General features: G+C 47.0%; 1 protein-coding gene across 1 annotated transcript in view; it reads left to right on the top strand.

The window, feature by feature from the left end:
- Nucleotides 1-890: 890 nt before the first annotated feature.
- Nucleotides 891-26,626, top strand: part of CETP (cholesteryl ester transfer protein) — a 71,011-nt gene continuing 45,275 nt past the window's right edge. The window contains exon 1 of the mRNA XM_077288320.1: nt 891-1,037. Coding sequence (XP_077144435.1) covers nt 914-1,037 — 124 coding nt within the window. The 5' untranslated portion in view covers nt 891-913. The remainder of the gene's footprint in view (nt 1,038-26,626) is intronic.

Genomic DNA, 26,626 nt, shown 5'->3' with positions numbered 1-26,626 from the left:
TCCTCCTAGTGGCAGCAGCATAACACCCATTCGTCCTGTGTCCCCCAATGATTGACTCGGAGAAAAAGATTTTACGGTGAGTACACAAAAATCTCCTTTTTGTGCAGAAAATCTGCATTTTGAGATTTCATGCAAAGTGGATGTGATTTCATGAAAACTAATGCCCAAATGCTATTGAACTTTTTTTTTTTTGTTCCTCATTAAATAAATGTCTCTTTCAAACTGCAAATTTTTTAAAAGAAATCTGGGGTGGTGATTCTGCAATAAAGCAAATTGCAATTGCACAATTTTGAGTAGATAAGTGCAGGAGAAAAGAGCTTTTGCACATGGGAACATAGCCTTAAACGATTCTGCAGGGGTGATGTAAAAACCTCCGATACACATAGTAAAATTGGACAATTTAGATTATTTATCTTTACAATTCCTGATCCTTTTGTTCTCCCAGGCAGGCTTGGACTGGCCACGGGTGAACAGGAAAATCCTCAGGTGGACCACCAGCCTCTTATATGAGGGTACTTGACACAATATACTGGAATCACTATGTGCACGGGCTTTTGTTTTTGGCCACAGTACCTTTTGGAAGTGTTTTTGCTGACTTTTGCAATAGTTCTAGGAAACCCTTTCAATGAACTTTCTTTGAAATTAAAAAAAAAAAAAATGACCGTAAGTGCACTACGGCCATAATCGCATTTAGTATTTGCTGCTTTGTAAACTTTAGTAAACTTTGCAGATATGTAATATTCTGTTACTTTGTGCGGCCCATTTCCAGCAATTGTAATAACTGGCTATAACCCTGTGCCCCTTCCTAACACAAAGGAAATGTGTAGTTTCCTGTGATTTTTTTTTTTTTATGTAATTTTTTTGGAGCACTAGTAGCAGATCTCACTAGCCGCCTCCGTGCAGAAGCATCACCATGTGGCCACTGATCCTCGTCGCTATTTACTTTCTGAGAATTTCATCAGCCTGTGAGTTTACGCCATCATCCACCCGAGAGACCGGCATAGTCTGCAGGGTGACAAAGCCAGCAGCATTAGTGTGTAAGTTATTGCGTCATCTTCGGGAACCTTGTCATGCTCCACTCCTTCACATTATGTATAGCTGATTATCCTGTAAATATATTTTTTGTTTAGATTTTTTACATAACTAAATGTGCTGCCAATTGGTATGGATTCGGCTCCTGAGACCACCACCAATAGCTCAAAATATTGCACTGATACTCTCTTCTGCATGCAGCAGCACTCAGTTCTTGGATGAGCATGCACACGTCACTGCACACATTCATCACATTATGTATAGCTGATTATCCTGTAAATATATTTTTTGTTTAGATTTTTTACATAACTAAATGTGCTGTCAATGGGGGTGGATTCGGCTCCTGAGACCAGCACCAATAGCTCAAAATATTGCATTGATACTCTCTTCTGCATGCAGCAGCACTCAGTTCTTGGATGAGCATGCATGCACCACTGTACAAATTCAATATATATGTATGATCCAATACTCCACTCTGTGTGCAGGCTCATCGTATTTCTGTCTCTCCAGCTCTATTCCCCTCCTGCTTGACCAACAGCTCCTTTGCCTGCTTTCACACAGCATAGAGGCTGTCCGTAAAGCAGGAGAAAGCAGCTTTGAGTGTGGAATAGAGCTGGAGTGACAGAGGCTTCAGATCTACCATAGCACTTCATCTTCATTTGCATATCAGTACAAACACTGATTTCTCAGTAATGGGGGAACTGACTGGCCATGTAACAGTATTTCTGGAGTTGTCTTTGAAAGGGCTTACATAGTTTGGGGTATAAAATCCTGCTGATGAATTCCCTTATGTTCCCACAATGAGCTTTTGATGTTGCAGATTTTCTGCACCTATTAAGTAAAATAGGCTACTTGCATTTTATCAAAAATACAAAGAGTAAAAAAATCACACAAAAAACGCATTGTGGAAACGTAGCGTTAGGCTACTTTCACACTAGCGTTAACTGCAAACCATCTCAAAACGTATTTTTTGCCGAAAAAACGGATGCGTCAAAAAAGTGAAAAACTGACAAACGTATGCCACGCATACAGCATTTCGACGGATACGTTGCAAATCCGCTAAACGTTTCCGTCGAAAATACTGGATGCGTTGCATACGTTGTATCCGTTTTTACCATCCGTTGTATCCGTTTTTACGACGGATCCGTTTTTAAAATGGGAGGCTCCCAAATTTGATTGGCTACTGGAAAATATGGAAAACTATATAGTTACTGTTTTTACAGCCCATCTTTGAGGGTTTTAGTTTTGTGGCAGCGATGGAAGGTGTTCTTGTGAGGATTGCTAGTTTGGTTACCGACGTTATCTTTGAGACGAATCGCCTGGACATCATAGTGCGGGAGAAGGAGGCGGCAGCGGAAAGGCGTAGGATGCTTCTGCAGCAACGGAGACGGAGGCGACTGTGGATTCATCCGATTAATGAACTGCGGATGACCCGGGGTGTCCAGTCCACTCTGTACCTGGAGTTGCGGCACAATCCACACAAATTCCACAACTACGTGCGGATGAGGATGGAAAATTTTGACTTTTTGCTTCAAAAACTGGAGGATGTCATCCGAAGGCAGGACACAAGGATGAGGCTTGCCATCACACCGGCGGAGCGGCTGATGGTGACCCTGCGGTAAGCCTCATTTTTTTTCCTGTCATTGGTCATTTTTAATGTTAGATTACATGCTGCAGACAATACTGCGCTGACATATTGCGCACTATTTTCTGCAGCATGTAATTTTGGTTTTCTTGGCGGCCATTCCACTGCTTTTTTTAAATGTCATTGCTGATATTGAATGTTATATAACAGACTGCAGAAAATACTGCGCTGAAATATTGCGTTGCATTTTCTGCAGTTTTTTTTTTTTTTTTTTTTGGGTTTGATGACATGCAACTGCTTTTTTTTCTGTCATTGGTCATTTTGAATGTTATATTACATGCTGCAGACAATACTGCGCTGGCATAATGCGCACTATTTTCTGCAGCATGTAATTTTGGTTTTCTTTGCGGACATTCCACTTTTTTTTTTTACACCGGTTTCATGCTGGTTTGATTGTGTGTCCCGTCCTTAAAAAAAAATTAGCAGTGCCATATTGAAACTTGTTGGTCTGTGCAATTTTTTCTAACATTTTTTTTTTTTTTTTTTTCTTTTTTTTTTTAAAGTTTCCTAGCTACGGGTGAATCTATGACTTCGCTTCATTACCAATTCAGGCTGGGCATTTCCACTATTTCAGGAATAGTGAAGGACACGTCGGGCTATTTGGACCACTTTGCAACCAGAGTATATCCCCCAACCATCCATGGAAATCTGGTTGCGAAGTGCAGAAGAGTTTCAGCAAATTTGCAATTTCCCTAATTGTGTGGGTGCAGTTGACGGGAAACACATACGGATTGCGAAACCGGCAGGAACAGGATCGGAGTACTATAATTACAAGAAGTACTTCTCCATCGTCCTTATGGCTATTGCAGATGCCAACTGCAGGTTCCTTGCCGTGGACATAGGAGCGTATGGACGGTCCAACGATTCGCAAGTTTTTAACCCCTTCCCGACCTTTGACGCATACGCTGCGTCATGAAAGTCGGTGCCAATCCGACCTGTGACGCAGCGTATGCGTCATGGAGGGATCGCGTCCCTGCAGATCGGGTGAAAGAGTTAACTCCAATTTCACCCGATCTGCAGGGACAGGGAGAGTGGTGCTTCAGCCCAGGGGGGTGTGGCTTCACCCCCTCGTGGCTACGATCGCTCTGATTGGCTGTTGAAAGTGAAACTGCCAATCAGAGCGATTTGTAATATTTCACCCAAAAAAACGGTGAAATATTACAATCCAGCCATGGCCGATGCTGCAATATCATCGGCCATGGCTGGAAAACCTGATCTGCCCCCCCCCCCACCGCCACCGATCGCCCCCCCAGTCCTCCGTTATGTGGTCCGGTCCCCTCCGTCCGCCTGCCCGCTCCCCCGTCCTCCTGTCCGCTCCCTCCTTGCTCGGATCCACCCCCCCTGTGCTCCGATCACCCCCCCACCACCCCTTCATACTTACCGATCCTCCCGGTGTCCGTACGTCTCCTCGCTGGGCGCCGCCATCTTCCAAGATGGCGGGCGCATGCGCAGTGCGCCCGCCGAATGTGCCAGCCGGCAGATTCGTTCCATATACATTTTGATTACTGTGATAAAACCTCACAGTGATCAAAATAAAAAAAAATAGTAAATGACCCCCCCCCTTTATCACCCCCATAGGTAGGGACAATAATAAAAAAAAGAAAATATTTTTTTTTCTTTTTCCACTAGGGGTAGGGTTAGGGTTAGGGTTAGGGCATGTGCACACAGTGCAGATTTGGCTGCGGATCCGCAGCGGATTGGCCGCGGATCCGCAGCGGATTGGCCGCGGATCCGCAGCGGATTGGCTGCTGCGAATTCGTAGCAGTTTTCCATCAGGTTTACAGTACCATGTACACCTATGGAAAACCAAATCAGCTGTGCCCATGGTGCGGAAAATTCCGTGCGGAAACGCTGCGTTGTATTTTCCGCAGCATGTCAATTCTTTGTGCGGTTTCCGCAGCGTTTTACACCGGTTCCTCAATAGGAATCCGCAGGTGAAATTCGCACAAAAAAACACTGGAAATCCGCTGTAAATCTGCAGGTAAAACGCAGTGCCTTTTACCTGCAGATTTTTCAAAAATCGTGCGGAAAAATCTCACACGAATCCGCAACGTGGGCACATAGCCTTAGGGTTAGGGTTGGAATTAGAGTTAGGGTTGGAATTAGGGCTAGGTTTGGAAATAGGGTTAAGATTAGGCTTGTGGTTAGGATTATGGATAGGGTTAGGAGTGTGTTGGGGTTACAGTTGTGGTTAGGGTTGGGATTAGGGTTAGGGTTGGGATTAGGGTTACGGGTGTGTTGGGGTTAGGGTTGTGATTAGGGTTAGGGCTACAGTTGGGATTAGGGTTAGGGGTGTGTTGGGGTTAGTGTTGAAGTTAGAATTGAGGGGTTTCCACTATTTGGGCACATCAGGGGTCTCCAAACGCAACATGGCACCACCATTGATTCCAGCCAATCTTGCTTTCAAAAAGTCAAATGGTGCTCCCTCCCTTCCAAGCCCCGACGTGCGCCCAAACAGTGGTTTACCCCCACATATGGGGTACCAGCGTACTCAGGACAAACTGGGCAACAACTGTTGTGGTCCAATTTCTCCTATTACCCTTGCAAAAATAAAAAATTACTTGCTAAAACATAATTTTTGAGGAAAGAACAATTATTTTTTATTTTCACGGCTCTGCGTTATAAACTTCTGAGAAGCACTTGGGGGTTCAAAGTGCTCACCACACATCTAGATAAGTTCCTTCGGGGGTCTAGTTTCCAAAATGGGGTCACTTGTGGGGTGTTTCTACTGTTTAGGCACATCAGGGGCTCTGCAAATGCAACGTGACGCCCGCAGACCATTCCGTCAAAGTCTGCATTTCAAATGTCACTACTTCCCTTCCGAGCCCTGACGTGCGCCCAAACAGTGGTTTACCCCCACATATGGGGTACCAGCGTACTCACAACAAACTGGGCAACAAATATTGGGGTCCAATTTCTCCTGCTACCCTTGTGAAAATAAAAAATTGCTTGCTAAAACATCTTTTTTGAGGACAGAAAAATTATTTTTTATTTTCACGGCTCTGCGTTGTAAACTTCTGTGAAGCACTTGGGGGTTGAACATGCTCACCACACATCTAGATAAGTTCCTTGGGGGGTCTAGTTTCCAAAATGGGGTCATTTGTGGGTGGTTTCTACTGTTTAGGCACATCAGGGGCTCTGCAAACGTAACATGATGCCCGCAGACCATTCCATCAAAGTCTGCATTCCAAATCGTCACTACTTCCCTTCCGAGCCCCGGCATGTGCCCAATCAGTGGTTTACCCCCACATATGGGGTATCAGCATACTCAGGAGAAACTGGACAACAACTTTTGTGGTCAAATTTCTCCTGTTACCCTTGGGAAAATTAAAAAATTCTGGGCTAAAAAAATATTTTTGAGGAAAGAAAACACATTTATTATTTTCACGGCTCTGCGTTATAAACTTCTGTGAAGCACTTGGGGGTTCAAAGTGCTCACCACACATCTAGATAAGTTCCCTTGGGGGTCTAGTTTCCAAAGTGGGGTCACTTGTGGGTGTAACAACTCTGCTGGCATCACGGCATGGCCTCGCATTTCTCACACTATCTTACCCACTGCTCCAGGTCATGATGTGGTTTCTGTTTTATGCCAGCTCCATGTTCTGTGTCTCTGCTCTCTGCATGCTTCATGGTTCTGTGTATGGAGGGGCGGCGCCTGAACTCTCTGGTTCTTATAGGAATCTGGTGCATCTGTCCAAGCTGTTCCTGACCAATTGTCAAGAGGCCTCCAGTATATAGTGCAGCTCCACCCAGTGTTCTGCGCCTGTGCAATGTGTTAGCTCAGTTAGTGTCTTGCTTCTGAGTTTGCCTGGCCTTGCTCTGAGTTACTCCCTCTCTGGAGGATTCTCTGTTATTTCCTTGGTCTTGTTGTCCGCCCACCAGGAGGCAGAATATCCTGGTCCCAGTGTCTTTGTCCTTGTGTCTTGTTCCATTGCCTTGTCTGCACTTAGTCTTACCTCGGTCTTCTAGTCTTTGGCTTCCTTCCCTGTTGTCTTTCCTTGTACTCTCAGTCTGCTTTCACTCCGCACTCTTGCAGCTCTGCCTGCTCTGAACCTTTGTTACTTTTCCTCTGCTCCTCACTTCTGCGTTTCTGCTCCTTTCTACTCAGCTTATCTTCTGCTGTTGCAGTTATCCCTTGCTGCAGCTTCTCTCCACATTCTTTGTGGCTCTGCTCAGCTTTGCTGCAGAGACCCCTCCCGCAGCTCCTCTCCGCTCCTTGCGGTTCTACCTGGCTCCGCTCCTTGCGGTTCTACCTGGCTCCGCTCCTTGCGGTTCTACCTGGCTCCGCTCCTTGCGGTTCTACCTGGCTCCGCTCCTTGCGGTTCTACCTGGCTCCGCTCCTTGCGGTTCTACCTGGCTCCGCTCCTTGCGGTTCTACCTGGCTCCGCTTCTTGCGGTTCTACCTGGCTCCGCTCTTTGCGGTTCTACTTCTCCTGCACTTGGCTCCTCCTCCAGCTCTTGGCTCCGCCTCCTGCAGTTTTGCACTTGGCTCCGCCTCCAGCTCTTGGCTCCGCCTCCTGCGGTTTTGCACTTGGCTCCGCCTCCAGCTCTTGGCTCCGCCTCCTGCATTTCTGTTCTTGGCTCTAGCTCCTGTGCTTTCGCTCTGCATCCGCTCTTGCGGTCTTTATCTACTTATTCCTAGGTCCTCGTGTCTGAACAGGTTCTTACCCATTCTACATACCTGCCTGCAGACCGGTCCCTACCGGTTCTTCCAGTGTACCAGTCTTGTCCACCAGTCCTGCCAGAGAGCCAGCCGTGCCCGCCTGCCTTTCCAGAGAGCCAGCCGTGCCCGCCTGCCTTTCCAGAGAGCCAGCCGTGCCCGCCTGCCTTTCCAGAGAGCCAGCCGTGCCCGCCTGCCTTTCCAGAGAGCCAGCCGTGCCCGCCTGCCTACCAGAGAGCCAGCCGTGCCCGCCTGCCTGACAGTGTTCCTGTTGTACCCGTCTGCCTGCCTATGTGCCTGCCAGCCGTGCCCGCTTGCTTGTCTATATTCCGTTCCCCGGTGGGATCAGCAGCCACAGCCAGACACCACCCTGGAGTGGTAGCTGGTAGCTTCCTATTGCACAAGTCTGACCTCACCATCAGAGGCTCCAGCGAACACCTAGGAAGCTACTTAGTTACGCCCCTTCCAGGGAGGTTTGGTCTGTGGTCCAGTGGGGCCACTCCCCCGCACGCCCGCGCCAACCAGTCTGGGCGCGAGCATGACAGTTTGCACAGGCCATGGCCCCCGCTGTATCCCATGTCCTACCGCTCGCAGAGCATGATGAACATTTTTCCTGCCCGTATGAGCAACCTGAAAAATTTGTTCCACCAAGGGTGGTTCAGATTGAAGAGACCTCTGACCCAATTATTGTCTCTAATGCTCTCTTCAAGCAACTTCAGGCCTATGAGGAGGAGCACTACCCAGCTGACCCACCTAGGTTCTATGGGAATCCTGAAGAATGCCAGGGGTTCCTGAAGCAGTGCTTACGCTACATCCTGCAGAATGCAGCTTGTTTCCCCTCTGACTGGGTCAAGGTGGGTTACATCATGTCCTACCTGGCCGAAGATGCTCTAATATGGATAACTCCCCTCTGGGAAGCAGGGGATCCTATCGTCATGAACCTAGGGGCCTTCCTGGTGGCCTTCTGTAAAGTCTTTGACAAGCCTTGTCCTGCTGCTCCTGTTAAGTCTTCCCCATCTAGATCCGAGAGGCGCTCCAGACGGGCGAAACCCGTGAAGAAACCCCCACGTCGAGCCATGACCGTCTGTGACCCTCCTGTTCCTCTACCCGTTAAAGCAGCAACCTGTGTTAAGCCTAAGAAGGTTGATGAGAGTGGGCTGGCAAAGCAGCAGCCTGAAATCAACCATAAGAAGGGCATACAATGTCGCTGCTGTTGTGAGGAACACCTGAATGGCCTCTGTCCAGGGGATCTTAAGCTCCAAAACCTTGGGCCAGTTGGAGAGGCTGCCCCTGGCGAGAGTACTTCCTCTCCATCTAAGTTAATGACTGTTTCTCTGCCTTCTGGGAGCTTTGGTGTGTCTAAGCCGCCTGTCATACGGAGTCGGTGTATGGTCTCCATTCCTCAGCTCCAGAACCCAGTGTGGGCGTTGCCTGATAATGGCCGAACCCTGCTAAAGAGCAGTCTAGTCCTGCAAGGACAACTACAGCTCCAAGTTGGAGCCTTATACACGAAGAAGTTTGTTTTCCGTATGCTGTCTGTTATGCCCATGGGTCATTCTAAGCCAAGGACTCTACCACCCGCTCTGGTCAAGAGTTGCAGTAAGGTGCTTCGTTTGAACTTACCCAGTCTTGAGAAGTGTCTGGTTCCCATGCGTCAAAGACACTCAGCAGTGACATCTTCTTCTGCTGGTCTGCTAGTCGTCGAGTCAAGCTGTGCTGACGTCACCGAAGATGGGGAAACGGTGACTATGTCTCCACACATCTCCAGCGACTATACCAGTAAACACTTAGTCGTCGAGTCAAGATGTGCTAATGTCACCGAAGATGGGGAAGCGGTGACTATCTCTCCACACGTCTCCAACGACTTTTCCTGTATTCCGTTCCTAGGAACATCCCCGCCGCTTGGACGATTTCTTCTGGATAACGGGCAGAAGATGGTTCCTATGTTTATACCTTCAGCGTCCTTGTGGCCGGCTGGTGAAGACTTCAAAACAGAAGTTTGTTCTCCTCAACTTTTCTCTGACCCGGTGGAGCTGTTGTTCTCCACCCTCATTTCTAGTGATTTTTCCTGTGTTCAGTACTCTAGAACATCTCTGCTATCTGAAAGTTTGTCTCTGGATATCGGGCAGAGGGTGTATCCTGTGAGTATTCATTCGGCTTCCATGTGGCCGGCTGGTGAAGATAACAAGTCGGTAGCTTCCAAGTCCCTGCTTCTTGTCTACCCTGAGGAAATGGTCCAGTCCATTGAGAAGGCTAACCCTATTGGGTACAATGAGACTTTGCTATCCGAGATTTCTGATGAAGCTAAACCTGCAGAGCACAAAGAGACTTTGTTTTTTGAGATACCTGGTGACCCTCCTGCCGCCTTCTACCCTGAAGATATCATGTTGGCCTGGACTATGTATGCTCCCATCCTTCTTCTGCAAGTTATTCTGGCGGGCTTGAAGAAGAGGGGCCGTAAAGGGGGGGGTACTGTAACAACTCTGCTGGCATCACGGCATGGCCTCGCATTTCTCACACTATCTTACCCACTGCTCCAGGTCATGATGTGGTTTCTGTTTTATGCCAGCTCCATGTTCTGTGTCTCTGCTCTCTGCATGCTTCATGGTTCTGTGTATAGAGGGGCGGCGCCTGAACTCTCTGGTTCTTATAGGAATCTGGTGCATCTGTCCAATCTGTTCCTGACCAATTGTCAAGAGGCCTCCAGTATATAGTGCAGCTCCACCCAGTGTTCTGCGCCTGTGCAATGTGTTAGCTCAGTTAGTGTCTTGCTTCTGAGTTTGCCTGGCCTTGCTCTGAGTTACTCCCTCCCGCAGCTCCTCTCCGCTCCTTGCGGTTCTACCTGGCTCCGCTCCTTGCGGTTCTACCTGGCTCCGCTCCTTGCGGTTCTACCTGGCTCCGCTCCTTGCGGTTCTACCTGGCTCCGCTCCTTGCGGTTCTACCTGGCTCCGCTCCTTGCGGTTCTACCTGGCTCCGCTCTTTGCGGTTCTACTTCTCCTGCACTTGGCTCCTCCTCCAGCTCTTGGCTCCGCCTCCTGCGGTTTTGCACTTGGCTCAGCCTCCAGCTCTTGGCTCCGCCCCCTGCGGTTTTGCACTTGGCTCCGCCTCCTGCATTTCTGTTCTTGGCTCTAGCTCCTGTGCTTTCGCTCTGCATTCGCTCTTGCGGTCTTTATCTACTTATTCCTAGGTCCTCGTGTCTGAACAGGTTCTTACCCGTTCTACATACCTGCCTGCAGACCGGTTCCTACCGGTTCTTCCAGTGTACCAGTCTTGTCCACCAGTCCTGCCAGAGAGCCAGCCGTGCCCGCCTGCCTTTCCAGAGAGCCAGCCGTGCCCGCCTGCCTTTCCAGAGAGCCAGCCGTGCCCGCCTGCCTTTCCAGAGAGCCAGCCGTGCCCGCCTGCCTACCAGAGAGCCAGCCGTGCCCGCCTGCCTGACAGTGTTCCTGTTGTACCCGTCTGCCTGCCTATGTGCCTGCCAGCCGTGCCCGCTTGCTTGTCTATATTCCGTTCCCCGGTGGGATCAGCAGCCACAGCCAGACACCACCCTGGAGTGGTAGCTGGTAGCTTCCTATTGCACAAGTCTGACCTCACCATCAGAGGCTCCAGCGAACACCTAGGAAGCTACTTAGTTACGCCCCTTCCAGGGAGGTTTGGTCTGTGGTCCAGTGGGGCCACTCCCCCGCACGCCCGCGCCAACCAGTCTGGGCGTGAGCATGACAGTGGGGAGTTCCTACTGTTTAGGCACATCAGGGGCTCTGCAAACGCAACGTGACGCCCGCAGAGCATTCCATCAAAGTCTGCATTTCAAAACGTCACTACTTCCCTTCCAAACCCCGACGTGTGCCAAATCAGTGGTTTACCCCCACATATGGGGTATCAGCGTACTCAGGAGAAACTGGACAACAACTTTTGGGGTCCAATTTCTCCTGTTACCCTTGGGAAAATAAAAATTGTGGGCTAAAAAATCATTTTTGAGAAAAGAAAAATTATTTTTTATTTTCATGGCTCTGCGTTATAAACTTCTGTGAAGCACTTGGGGGTTCAAAGTGCTCACTATGAATCTAGATTAGTTCCTTTGGAGGTCTAGTTTCCAAAATGGGGTCACTTGTGCGGGAGCTCCAATGTTTAGGCACACAGGGGCTCTCCAAACGCGACATGGTGTCCGCTAACGATTGGAGCTAATTTTCCATTCAAAAAGTCAAATGGCGCGCCTTCCCTTCCGAGCCTTGCCGTGCACCCAAACAGTGGTTTACCCCCATATATGAGGTATCGGCGTACTCAGGAGAAATTGCCAAACAAATTTTAGGATCCATTTTATCCTGTTGCGCATGTGAAAATGAAAAAATTGAGGCTAAAATAAATTTTGTGTGAAAAAAAAGTACTTTTTCATTTTTACGGATCAATTTGTGAAGCACCTGAGGGTTTAAAGTGCTCACTATGCTTCTAGATAAGTTCCTTGGGGGGTCTAGTTTCCAAAATGGGGTCACTTGTGGGGGAGCTCCAATCTTTAGGCACACGGGGGCTCTCCAAACGCGACATGGTGTCCGCTAAAGATTGGAGCCAATTTTTCATTCAAAAAGTCAAATGGCGCTCCTTCCTTTCCGAGCCCTGCCGTGCGCCCAAACAGTGGTTTACCCCCACATATGAGGTATCAGCGTACTCAGGACAAATTGGACAACAATGTTCGTGGTCCAGTTTCTCCTTTTACCCTTGGGAAAATAAAAAAATTGTTGCGAAAAGATCATTTTTGTGACTAAAAAGTTAAATGTTAATTTATTCCTTCCATGTTGCTTCTGCTGCTGTGAAACACCTGAAGGGTTAATAAACTTCTTGAATGTTGTTTTGAGCACCTTGAGGGGTGCAGTTTTTAGAATGGTGTCACTTTTGGGTATTTTCAGCCATATAGAACCCTCAAACTGACTTCAAATGTGAGGTGGTCCCTAAAAAAAATGGTTTTGTAAATGTTGTTGTAAAAATGAAAAATCACTGGTCAAATTTTAACCCTTATAACTTCCTAGCAAAAAAAAAAATTTGTTTCCATAATTATGGTGATGTAAAGTAGACATGTGGGAAATGTTATTTATTAACTATTTTGTGTCACATAACTCTCTGGTTTAACAGAATAAAAATTCAAAATGTGAAAATTGCAAAATTTTCAAAATTTTTGCTAAATTTCCATTTTTTTCACAAATAAACTCAGAAATTATCGAGCTAAATTTACCAGTAACATGAAGCCCAATATGTCACGAAAAAACAATCTCAGAATCGCTAGGATCCGTTGAAGCGTTCCTGAGTTATTACCTCATAAAGGGACACTGGTCAGAATTGCAAAAAACGGCAAGGTCATTAAGGCCAAAATAGGCTGGGTCATGAAGGGGTTAAAAACTCACCAATGGGTCGTTGCCTTTATGGAGAGAGCTACGATTTCCCGTCAGCCAGACCACTGCCAGGAACAAGTGAACCAGCCATGGAATATGTCTGTGTAGGTGATGAAGCCTTTCAACTGTCGCCGCACCTACTGAAACCATATAGTAGCCGGAACTTAACCCATACCAAGCGGGTCTTTAATTACCGGCTTACTAGAGCACGAAGAGTAGTGGAGTGTTCTTTTGGCATATTGACGGCGAAGTGGCGAGTTCTACTGACGGCTATCAAACTGAAAAACACAACTATAGATGAGGTAGTTAAAGCCTGTGTGGTGCTCCACAACTTTGTCCTTTCAAAGGAGCCCGTTACCTTGGATGACGAAGAGTTGGAGACCACCTTGTGGGACTACCGCAGCAGCTCGGTTCGCTCTACAGGTTCTGTTACAAGGATGAGGGACCAGTTTGCCGATTATTTTGTGTCACCTGTCGGGCGGATCCCATGACAAGACATGATTGTTTAACCTGTTTTCCATGTGTTTGTTTATGTAAAAAATGTGTTTCTTCAGAAAAAAAAAAAAACAAATTACAAAAGAGTGGTTTTCTTGCTAGTAAAACCAATATTTTATACCTGTGACACGTCTGGTGTTTATTTTTATTTTACCTTTGTTATTAGTTACCATATGACCTTAATAAATCCACACACACACAGAGTAGAATTTTAATCAAACTTAATTTTATTGGAACTCTTTTTTCAAAACTTTATTTTATTTCCAAAAACCATATATATATATTTTTTCTGTTAAAACTTTCATAAAAAATAGTTTTTACATTTTTGGGTAGAAAATAACTTTAACAAACAGCCATTTATAGGTCTTGAAAGTGTGGGGTGGAGATACGAGAGGAGGAGGGGCTGGAAGGTTGGACCACGTCGATAGGTGGGGAAACCCTACTTGTTTGGGGTGCAGTGGAAGGGGGGGTAAAACCAGGAGGCTGACCACAGGGGGGGTGGTGTTGGGGTAGGGGGAATACTTATTGGGGAAGGGAAGCTGGGCAAGGAAGAAAACAGTGGGGAAGGAATTTGGTTTTGGGGCCGGGATGGGTATGGGGACTGGGTTGGGTATTGTGACTGGGTTGGGTAGTGGGACTGGGTTGGGTAATGGGGCTGGCGTGGGGTTTGTGGCTGGGTTTGGTAATGGTGCTGGTGTGGGGATTGGGGCTGGGTTTGGTAATGGGGCTGGTGTGGGTATTGGGGCTGGGTTTGGTAATGGGGGGTATGGTGTGGAAATGGGGCCTGGGGTTGGGCATGGTGTGGAAATGGGGCCTGGGGTGGGGCCTGTGGTGGAAATGGGACCTGGGGTGGAATTGTAGTGGATGTGTGGGGAGGTGTGTGGGTCGATTGGGGCTTGTAAATGGCCTGCAGTAGAGCATTATGGCAGGTATTCATTACCCGCATCTGTTGCTCAAAAGAAAGCTTCTCCATGCTCCTGAGCATGGATTGGAAAAAAATATTGGCCGGATCTGGACTTACAGCTGAATGCAGCCTATCCAAGCGACTGCTGGTTTCCTGGCTTGTTTCACTGATGCGTGACTGCACCATGTTGAAACCAGCAGTCACTTGCTCTCCCAAAATTTTGAAAGAGCCTTGGAAGGATGCATTCAGGTGTAAGAACTCAGGAGCATAGCTCCTTTCCTGACCCCTCTGTCGCTGCCGCCAAGAACCTAATGGTGGTCTAGAGGTGGCAGGATCAGAGGGGTGGGGTAAAGGGAACGCTAACTGTTCAGCATCAGATGCGAGCAATGAAGGCTGCAATAATGCTCCACTGCTTGGGGCGGATGAAGTGGAGGGGACAGAGGGGTCAGAAGAGGGGACAGAGGGGTCAGAGGAGGGGTCAGTGGTGTGGGGCCTACCGACGTGGCCCTCAGTGGCGGACTCAGGAGGGATCGCTCCAGAGGGCGCAGAGGAAGATGCAGGCGCCCGGTGGCTGGAGAAGGTGCTGTGAAAGAAAAAAAGAAATTAATACATTGATATGAAAAAGCCCTGACTGAAAGCAAACTAAGTAGACAGGTTAACATGGTTATTAGTGGGCTGTAGAATACTTACACTCTGCTCAGCATTGTTCGCCTCAGGAAGGAGAGGGCCGGGCCATGTTTATATTTGCTCTTCCTTCCTGCAGAGCCACTCGGGGCCTGCATCTCCGCGTTGAATTCCCTCTTAAATCGATCCCTCAGTGACCGCCACCGCTTCCTAACCTTTCCACCTGTGAAGACAAGAATAATAAGAAAAAAAAATAAATTGGTAAATGCAATACATTACAGTCAGCTCAAAACATCACTGGAAAGTGAATACTTACCTAGTTTGCTCAGCTGCTGAGGATGAAGGCTCTCCCACCTTGGAAAGAGGTTGTGACACACTTCGTCCCAGAGCCGACGGGTGACACCGGTATCGGAATGCTTGCGGTCAGCCATGTTCCACAGCGGCTCCCGCTCGCGAACCTCCTCGATAAGACTATCTATGTCGATGTCGTCATCATCGTCATCATCGTACTCTACGGCGGGAGCACGCTGTGAAGCCTGTGCCCAAAAAAAAGAAAAAGAATAACAAACAAATTATTACACTGAAACACTAAAGTACCAATAGAATCCCCCTCCCAACAAAAAAAAAACAACTCACTGATGGCCGACCGCGGCGACGAGTCCGCCGACTCTGGGAGTGTCTGGGAGAACCTTCAGCGGCAGCAGCAGCAGCAGCAGGAGACTGAAATAAAGGAAACAAATTCTCAGTAATGTAGGCATATATTTTCTGTGTTTAGTTATGTATGAAAATCTGTTTTGTGTATGGTGCAGTGTGATGTGCGAAGCAACTGTTTCACCACTACTTACACTTGGTTCCTCCTCCACTTGCATCTCTCCACCCGTCTCGCCCCCTTCTGACAGCTCCTCATCTGATTCAGCTTCCTGTTGAAACATAATTTATGCATGTAGTTATCCATAAAAATGTAATTTAAAAAAACTAAAAAAAAACCCATTTTTTGTGTTAACTTAGGCTGGTTTCACACTTGCGTTTTTGTCTGCAGCGTTTTTTGCACAAAAAACGCATGCGTTTTTTTCCCCTATACTTAACATTGAAAACGCATGCGGTTTTTTTCTGCATGCGTTCTTTTTCAAAAATGCAACCTGTAGTATTTTTTTGCGCGTTTTTTTTGCCGCGAAAAAATGCATGCGTTTTTTCGCGGCAAAAAAATGCATTGCTGTCTATGTAAACGCATGCGTTTTTAAGCACATGCGTTTGTTTGCATTAAAAACGCATGCGTTTTTATAGAAAAAACCCAGAAAACAGACTGAAAAGCCACCCACCACCATCAAGGTGATAAAGGGATCCAAACCCTAACCCTAACTCTACCCCTAACCTCACCCCTAACCGTTTAATGAACCTTTTTGTGACAGTCATAGTGCCACGTATTTAAGTGCCACGTATCACTTATTTTAGTGCCACGTATTTCAATGCCACGTATTTCAGTGCCACGTATCACGTATTTCAGTACCACGTATTCAGTGCCACGTATTTCAGTGCCACGTACCACGTATTCAGTGCCACGTACCACGTATTTCAGTGCCACGTATTTCAGTGCCACGTATCACGTATTTCAGTACCACGTATTCAGTGCCACGTATTTCAGTGCCACGTACCACGTATTTCAGTGCCACGTATTTCAGTGCCACGTATCACGTATTTCAGTACCACGTATTCAGTGCCACGTATTTCAGTGCCACGTATCACGTATTTCAGTACCACGTATTCAGTGCCACGTATTTCAGTGCCACGTACCACGTATTCAGTGCCACGTACCACGTATTTCAGTGCCACGTATTTCAGTGCCACGTATCACGTATTTCAGTACCACGTATTCAGTGCCACGTATTTCAGTGCCACGTACCACGTATTTCAGTGCCACGTATTTCAGTGCCACGTATCACGTATTTCAGTACCACATATTCAGTGCCACGTATTTCAGTGCCACGTACCACGTATTCAGTGCCACGTACCACGTATTTCAGTGCCACGTATTTCAGTGCCACGTATTTCAGTTACGTTTAGGGGTTAGGGGTAGGGTTAGGGTGACCAGGACATTCTTCTAATAAAAAGCTACCCCTAACCCTAACTAATTCTACTATTAGTGGATTTTCTAGTTGATTTTTTCATGGGAAAAAAAAAACGCATGCGTCTAAAAAACGCGGCGTTTTGCCGCGATTACATGCGTTTTTTCACCACATGCGTTTTTTCAAAAACGCATGCAGATCAAAACGCAAGTGTGAAACCAGCCTTACCAATACACGCTGTTGCTGTGGAGGAGGGCTGTTAGAAGAGGACATTGTTGCTGTGTCTTGCAGCGGCTGTGGTCCTGGTGGGCAAGGCAGTCAGCAGCTGTGGTCCTGGTGGGCAAGGCTGGCAGCGGCTGTGGTCCTGGTGTTTCTGTAAGTTAAAAAGACACTTGCAATCTGCTCTACACATTGAAGTAGCAGATTGGGGGTCTTCAAAACTTACTTTAAAACAATTGTTGGTCCTGGTGGGCAAGGCAGTCAGCGGCTGTGGTCCTGGTGGGCAAGGCTGGCAGCGGCTGTGGTCCTGGTGGGCAAGGCTGGCAGCGGCTGTGGTCCTGGTGTTTCTGTAAGTTAAAAAGACACTTGCAATCTGCTCTACACATTGAAGTAGCAGATTGGGGGTCTTCAAAACTTACTTTAAAACAATTGTTGGTCCTGGTCCTGGTGGGCAAGGCTGGCAGCGGCTGTGGTCCTGGTGGGCAAGGCTGGCAGCGGCTGTGGTCCTGGTGGGCAAGGCTGGCAGCGGCTGTGGTCCTGGTGTTTCTGTAAGTTAAAAACACACTTGCAATCTGCTCTACACATTGAAGTAGCAGATTGGGGGTCTTCAAAACTTACTTTGAAAGATGTGTGGGTGTGGTCCTGGTGGGCTGGTCAGTGGCTGCGGTCCTGGTGTATCTGTAATATGTATAATGGATTTATAGTTAGACCACCCCCTGAACTAGGTAATGTTTAATGATAAACACCCTGCTAAAATTATGTCAGAAATGTTCATTACAGGTGAACACCAAAACCCCTCAAAAAAAGTTGCACGTTATAGCATTCATTTCCATGTCCCAAAAAATAAAATTTTGAAATGTGAACCCACCATGCAAAAATATGTTTTCCACATTTTATTTTTAAAAATCACCTCCCCCCCAAAAAACACCTTTACAGTATAACCTTTATTAAAAAATAAGCACTCAACCAACTCTGTATTGCATGTGTAACCATTGGTACATACACCAGTTTTAAATTTACCTTTATGAAATGATACTACGGACATTTTTTTAATAAACATTTTATTTTTAGTTGTTTTTTTTTTACTTTTTTTTTTTTTTTAAATCACAATTAGGAGCAGAAAAGCTCTTTATTTTAAATACAAGTACATCTACTGCAAATGGTTTCAACAGTAAAATAAAATCAACACTTTTAAATAGAAAAAAAAAAACACACTCACACATTCAAACCACAAGCTGCAGACCACTAGACTTTTAAAGAATACATCAGATTTAAAAAACAACAACAACAAAAAAAAACACATTTAAACCACATGCTGCACAGACCACTATACAGTCAATACATCAGAAAAAGGCAATTAACCAATTAAAGCATGGACAAATGCACATGCAATCAACAAGACGCACACAAACATGCATGGTATGTGTCCACATTCCGGATCGCATCAGGATTTGGTCAGGATTTTCCATCAGTATTTGTAAGCCAAAACCAGGAGTGTAACAATTATTAGAGGGAAAGTATAAGGCCGGAGACACACTGGTGCGAGATACGGCCGAGTCTCGGTGGTTAAAAGCAAGCTGTGGCACCTGCACTCCGGAGCGGAGCGTGCAGCCGCATAGCAATACATAGAGCCGCACGCTCCGCTCCGGAGTGCAGGTGCCACAGCTTGCTTTTAACCAGCGAGACTCGGCCGTATCTCGCACCAGTGTGTCTCCGGCCTTATAGGAAAACAGGCACACTTTTGCTTTTATCACCCACTCCTGGTTTTGGCTTACAAATACTGATGGAAAATCCTGACCAAATCCTGATGCAATCCTGAACAGGGACACATACCCTCCCACATGAACAGGCATAAGATTGGCAAAGGCATAATAAGGTGCAGGCACATGAAGACATACTTACAAAAGCACACAGCCGTACAAAAATACACACATACACATGCACGCACATAGCTTTATGCAAATACACATATGTACAACAAAGGCAGAAAGGTGAACGCAATCAGAAGACGCATACACACACACACACACACACACACACACACACACACACACACACACATTACACACACACATACAAAAGGCTGACAATCCTTTGGCTGAAGCAGCAGGTCTTCACAGTGGCTGGTGTCATGATTCTCAATGGCGAGAGAACATAGCCCAGCATATATGAGAACTAGCTCTTGGAAGATGGAAACTATACTGACCATGAACTAAACCTGCCGCACAACTAGAAGTGGCCGGGTAGCATGCCTACGTTTTTTTATCCCTAGATGCCCAGCGCCAGCCGGAGAACTACCTAATCCTAGCAGAGGAAAAGACAGTCCTGGCTCACCTCTAGAGAAATTTTCCCAAAAGGCAGACAGAGGCCCCCACATATATTGGCGGTGATTTAAGATGAAATGACAAACGTAGTATGAAAATAGGTTTAGCAAAATCGAGGTCCGCTTACTAGATAGCATGAAGACAGAAAGGGCACTTTCATGGTCAGCAGAAAACCCTATCAAAACACCATCCAGAAATTACTTTAAGACTCTAGCATTAACTCATAACACCAGAGTGGCAATTTCCGCTCACAAGAGCTTTCCAGACACAGTAACGAAACAGCAGCTGTGAACAGGAACAAAATGCAAAAACACACAAGGACAAAAGTCCAACTTAGCTGGGAGTTGTCTAGTAGCAGGAACATGCACAGAAAGGCTACTGATTACATTGTTGACCGGCATGAAACTGACAGAGGAGCAAGGTTATATAGCGACTCCCACATCCTGATAGGAGCAGGTGAACAGAGGGGATGATGCACACAAGTTAAATTCCACAAGTGGCCACCGGGGGAGCCCAGAATCCAATTTCACAACAGTACCCCCCCCTCAAGGAGGGGGCACCGAACCCTCACCAGAACCACCAGGGCGATCAGGATGAGCCCTATGAAAGGCACGGACAAGATCGGAGGCATGAACATCAGAGGCAGTGACCCAAGAATTATCCTCCTGACCGTATCCCTTCCATTTGACCAGATACTGGAGTTTCCGTCTGGAAACACGAGAGTCCAAGATCTTTTCCACAACGTACTCCAACTCACCCTCAAACAACACCGGAGCAGGAGGCTCAACGGAAGGCACAGCTGGTACCTCATACCTGCGCAACAATGACCGATGAAAAACATTATGAATCGAAAAGGATGCAGGGAGGTCCAAACGGAAGGACACAGGGTTAAGAATCTCCAATATCTTGTACGGGCCGATGAACCGAGGCTTAAACTTAGGAGAAGAAACCCTCATAGGGACAAAACGAGAAGACAACCACACCAAGTCCCCAACACAAAGCCGAGGACCAACACGACGACGGCGGTTGGCAAAAAGCTGAGTCTTCTCCTGGGACAACTTCAAATTGTCCACCACCTGCCCCCAAATCTGATGCAACCTCTCCACCACAGCATCCACTCCAGGACAATCCGAAGATTCCACTTGACCGGAGGAAAATCGAGGATGAAACCCCGAATTACAGAAAAACGGGGACACCAAGGTGGCAGAGCTGGCCCGATTATTGAGGGCGAACTCCGCCAAAGGCAAAAAAGCAACCCAATCATCCTGATCCGCAGACACAAAACACCTCAAATATGTCTCCAAGGTCTGATTAGTCCGCTCGGTCTGGCCATTAGTCTGAGGATGGAAAGCAGACGAAAAAGACAAATCTATGCCCATCCTAGCACAGAATGCCCGCCAAAATCTAGACACGAATTGGGTCCCTCTGTCAGAAACGATATTCTCCGGAATACCATGCAAACGAACAACATTTTGAAAAAACAGAGGAACCAACTCGGAAGAAGAAGGCAACTTAGGCAAGGGAACCAGATGGACCATCTTAGAGAAACGGTCACACACCACCCAGATGACAGACATCTTCTGAGAAACAGGCAGATCCGAAATAAAATCCATCGAGATGTGCGTCCAAGGCCTCTTCGGGATAGGCAAGGGTAACAACAATCCACTAGCCCGAGAACAACAAGGCTTGGCCCGAGCACAAACGTCACAAGACTGCACAAAGCCTCGCACATCTCGTGACAGGGAAGGCCACCAGAAGGACCCTGCCACCAAATCCCTGGTACCAAAGATTCCAGGATGACCTGCCAACGCAGAAGAATGAACCTCAGAGATGACTCTACTGGTCCAATCATCAGGAACAAACAGTCTACCAGGTGGGCAACGATCAGGTCTATCCGCCTGAAACTCCTGCAAGGCCCGCCGCAGGTCTGGAGAAACGGCAGACAATATCACTCCATCTTTAAGGATACCTGTGGGCTCAGAATTACCAGGGGAGTCAGGCTCAAAACTTTTAGAAAGGGCATCCGCCTTAACATTCTTAGAACCCGGTAGGTAAGACACCACAAAATTAAACCGAGAGAAAAACAACGACCAGCGCGCCTGTCTAGGATTCAGGCGCCTGGCAGACTCAAGGTAAATTAAATTTTTGTGGTCAGTCAATACCACCACCTGATGTCTGGCCCCCTCAAGCCAGTGACGCCACTCCTCAAAAGCCCACTTCATGGCCAAAAGCTCCCGATTCCCAATATCATAATTCCGCTCGGCGGGCGAAAATTTACGGGAAAAAAAAGCACAAGGTCTCATCACGGAGCAGTCGGAACTTCTCTGCGACAACACCGCCCCAGCTCCGATTTCAGAAGCGTCGACCTCAACCTGAAAAGGAAGAGCAACATCAGGCTGACGCAACACTGGGGCGGAAGAAAAGCGGCGCTTGAGCTCCCGAAAGGCCTCCACAGCATCAGGGGACCAATCAGCAACATCAGCACCCTTCTTAGTCAAATCAGTCAATGGTTTTACAACATCAGAAAAACCAGCAATAAATCGACGATAAAAGTTAGCAAAGCCCAAAAATTTCTGAAGACTCTTAAGAGAAGAGGGTTGCGTCCAATCACCAATAGCCTGAACCTTGACAGGATCCATCTCGATGGAAGAGGGGGAAAAAATGTATCCCAAGAAGGAAATCTTCTGAACCCCAAAAACACACTTAGAACCCTTCACACACAAGGAATTAGACCGCAAAACCTGAAAAACCCTCCTGACCTGCTGGACATGAGAGTCCCAGTCATCCGAAAAAATCAGAATATCATCCAGATACACAATCATAAATTTATCCAAATAATCGCGGAAAATGTCATGCATAAAGGACTGGAAGACTGAAGGGGCATTTGAAAGACCAAAAGGCATCACCAAATACTCAAAATGGCTCTCGGGCGTATTAAATGCGGTTTTCCACTCATCCCCCTGCTTGATTCGCACCAAATTATACGCCCCACGGAGATCAATCTTAGAGAACCACTTGGCCCCCTTTATACGAGCAAACAAATCAGTAAGCAGTGGTAACGGATATTGATATTTAACCGTGATTTTATTCAAAAGTCGATAATCAATACACGGCCTCAAAGAGCCGTCTTTCTTAGACACAAAGAAAAAACCGGCTCCTAAGGGAGATGACGAAGGACGAATATGTCCCTTTTCCAAGGACTCCTTTATATATTCTCGCATAGCAGCGTGTTCAGGCACAGACAGATTAAATAAACGACCCTTAGGGTATTTACTACCCGGGATCAAGTCTATGGCACAATCGCACTCCCGGTGCGGAGGTAGTGAACCAACCTTGGGTTCTTCAAAAACGTCACGAAAGTCAGACAAGAATTCAGGAATCTCAGAGGGAATAGATGATGAAATGGAAACCAAAGGTACGTCCCCATGAGTTCCTTTACATCCCCAGCTTAACACAGACATAGCTCTCCAGTCGAGGACTGGGTTATGAGATTGCAGCCATGGCAATCCCAGCACCAAAACATCATGTAGATTATACAGCACCAGAAAGCGAATAACCTCCTGGTGATCCGGATTAACACGCATAGTCACTTGTGTCCAGTATTGTGGTTTATTACTAGCCAATGGGGTGGAGTCAATCCCTTTCAGAGGTATCGGAGCCTCCAATGGCTCCAAATCATACCCACAGCGTTTGGCAAAGGACCAATCCATAAGACTCAAAGCAGCGCCAGAGTCGACATAGGCGTCCGCGGTAATAGATGACAAAGAACAAATCAGGGTCACAGATAGAATAAACTTAGACTGTAAAGTGCTAATTGAAACAGACTTGTCAGGCTTCTTAGTACGCTTAAAGCATGCTGATATAACATGAGTTGAATCACCACAATAGAAGCACAACCCATTTTTTCGTCTAAAATTCTGCCGCTCGCTTCTGGACAGAATTCTATCACATTGCATATTTTCTGGCGTTTTCTCAGTAGACACCGCCAAATGGTGCACAGGTTTGCGCTCCCGCAGACGCCTATCGATCTGAATAGCCATCGTCATGGACTCATTCAGACTCGCAGGCACAGGGAACCCCACCATAACATCCTTAATGGCATCAGAGAGACCTTCTCTGAAAATCGCCGCCAGGGCGCACTCATTCCACTGAGTAAGCACAGACCATTTGCGGAATTTTTGGCAGTATATTTCAGCTTCATCTTGCCCCTGAGACAAGGACATCAAGGCCTTTTCCGCCTGAAGCTCTAAATGAGGTTCCTCATAAAGCAACCCCAAGGCCAGAAAAAACGCATCCACATTGAGCAACGCAGGATCCCCTGGTGCCAATGCAAAAGCCCAGTCTTGAGGGTCGCCCCGGAGCAAGGAAATTACAATCCTGACCTGCTGTGCAGGGTCTCCGGCAGAGCGAGACTTCAGGGACAAAAACAATTTGCAATTATTTTTAAAATTTTGAAAGTGAGATCTATTCCCCGAGAAGAACTCAGGCAAAGGAATTCTAGGCTCAGACATAGGTGCATGAACAACAAAATCTTGCAAATTTTGTACCTTTGTGGCGAGATTATTCAAACCTGTAGCTACACTCTGAAGATCCATTTGAAACAGGTGAACACAGAGCCATTCAAGGATTAGAAGGAGAGGAAGAGAGGAAGGCTGCAGTATAGGCAGACTAGCAAGTGATTCAATTAAGAGCACACTCAGAACTAGAGGGGAAAAAAAAAAAAAATTGTAGCAGACTTCTTTGTTCTCTCCTTTCTCAGCCAGTAATTTAACCCTTTTTTTTGGCCGGTCAAACTGTCATGATTCTCAATGGCGAGAGAACATAGCCCAGCATATATGAGAACTAGCTCTTGGAAGATGGAAACTATACTGACCATGAACTAAACCTGCCGCACAACTAGAAGTGGCCGGGTAGCATGCCTACGTTTTTTTATCCCTAGATGCCCAGCGCCAGCCGGAGAACTACCTAATCCTAGCAGAGGAAAAGACAGTCCTGGCTCACCTCTAGAGAAATTTTCCCAAAAGGCAGACAGAGGCCCCCACATATATTGGCGGTGATTTAAGATGAAATGACAAACGTAGTATGAAAATAGGTTTAGCAAAATCGAGGTTCGCTTACTAGATAGCATGAAGACAGAAAGGGCACTTTCATGGTCAGCAGAAAACCCTATCAAAACACCATCCAGAAATTACTTTAAGACTCTAGCATTAACTCATAACACCAGAGTGGCAATTTCCGCTCACAAGAGCTTTCCAGACACAGTAACGAAACAGCAGCTGTGAACAGGAACAAAATGCAAAAACACACAAGGACAAAAGTCCAACTTAGCTGGGAGTTGTCTAGTAGCAGGAACATGCACAGAAAGGCTACTGATTACATTGTTGACCGGCATGAAACTGACAGAGGAGCAAGGTTATATAGCGACTCCCACATCCTGATAGGAGCAGGTGAACAGAGGGGATGATGCACACAAGTTAAATTCCACAAGTGGCCACCGGGGGAGCCCAGAATCCAATTTCACAACAGGCTGGCATCAGGGTGGATCTGGACTCTAGCATGGCACTGGCTGGTGCAGGACGATGGCAGGCCTCTGGTTCTCTTCAGGTTTTAAGCTCTTGCTGTAGTCAGTACCTCATATATACACACAAATGCACAGGCACACAGATGCACACAAAAATTGCAATACTCACACTGGCTCTATGGTGGCTGGAGTCCTGTGGCTGGCTCCTGTGGCAGGCTGGGGTCTTGTGGCTGGGGTCTTATGGCTGGGGTCCTGTTATGGTTCTCAATGGCAAGAGAACATAGCCCAGCAAACATGAGTACTAGCTCTAGGAAGGATGGAAACTAAACTGACCATGAACTAAACCTGCCGCACAACTAACAGTAGCCGGGTAGCGTAGCCTACGTTTTTATCCCTAGACGCCCAGCGCCGGCCGGAGGACTAACTAATCCTGGCAGAGGAAAATATAGTCCTGGCTCACCTCTAGAGAAATTTCCCCGATAGGCAGACAGAGGCCCCCACATATATTGGCGGTGATTTTAGATGAAATGACAAACGTAGTATGAAAATAGGTTTAGCAAAATTGAGGTCCGCTTACTAGATAGCAGGAAGACAGAAAGGGCACTTTCATGGTCAGCTGAAAACCCTATCAAAATACCATCCTGAAATTACTTTAGGACTCTAGTATTAACTCATAACATCAGAGTGGCAATTTCAGATCACAAGAGCTTTCCAGACACAGAAACAAAACTACAGCTGTGAACTGGAACAAAATGCAAAAACAAACGAGGACTAAAGTCCAACTTAGCTGGGAGTTGTCTAGAAGCAGGAACATGCACAGAAAGGCTTCTGATTACAATGCTGACCGGCATGGAAGTGACAGAGGAGCAAGGTTAAATAGCGACTCCCACATCCAGATGGAAACAGGTGAACAGAGGGGATGATGCACACCAGTTCAATTCCACCAGTGGCCACCGGGGGAGCCCAAAATCCAATTTCACAACAGTACCCCCCCCTCAAGGAGGGGGCACCGAACCCTCACCAGAACCACCAGGGCGATCAGGATGAGCCCTATGAAAGGCACGGACCAGATCGGAGGCATGAACATCAGAGGCAGTCACCCAAGAATTATCCTCCTGACCGTATCCCTTCCATTTGACCAGATACTGGAGTTTCCGTCTGGAAACACGGGAGTCCAAGATTTTTTCCACAACGTACTCCAACTCGCCCTCAACCAACACCGGAGCAGGAGGCTCAACGGAAGGCACAACCGGTACCTCATACCTGCGCAACAATGACCGATGAAAAACATTATGAATAGAAAAAGATGCAGGGAGGTCCAAACGGAAGGACACAGGGTTAAGAATCTCCAATATCTTGTACGGGCCGATGAACCGAGGCTTAAACTTAGGAGAAGAAACCCTCATAGGGACAAAACGAGAAGACAACCACACCAAGTCCCCAACACAAAGCCGAGGACCAACCCGACGCCGGCGGTTGGCAAAAAGCTGAGTCTTCTCCTGGGACAACTTCAAATTGTCCACTACCTGCCCCCAAATCTGATGCAACCTCTCCACCACAGCATCCACTCCAGGACAATCCGAAGATTCCACCTGACCAGAAGAAAATCGAGGATGAAACCCCGAATTACAGAAAAAAGGAGACACCAAGGTGGCAGAGCTGGCCCGATTATTGAGGGCAAACTCCGCTAAAGGCAAAAAAGCAACCCAATCATCCTGATCTGCAGACACAAAACACCTCAAATATGTCTCCAAGGTCTGA

This window comes from Ranitomeya variabilis, chromosome 2 (assembly GCF_051348905.1).
Source record: "Ranitomeya variabilis isolate aRanVar5 chromosome 2, aRanVar5.hap1, whole genome shotgun sequence".
Taxonomy (NCBI): domain Eukaryota; kingdom Metazoa; phylum Chordata; class Amphibia; order Anura; family Dendrobatidae; genus Ranitomeya; species Ranitomeya variabilis.
The sequence above is the reverse complement of the archived record's forward strand: the minus strand, read 5'-3'. Positions and strand labels throughout refer to the sequence as shown.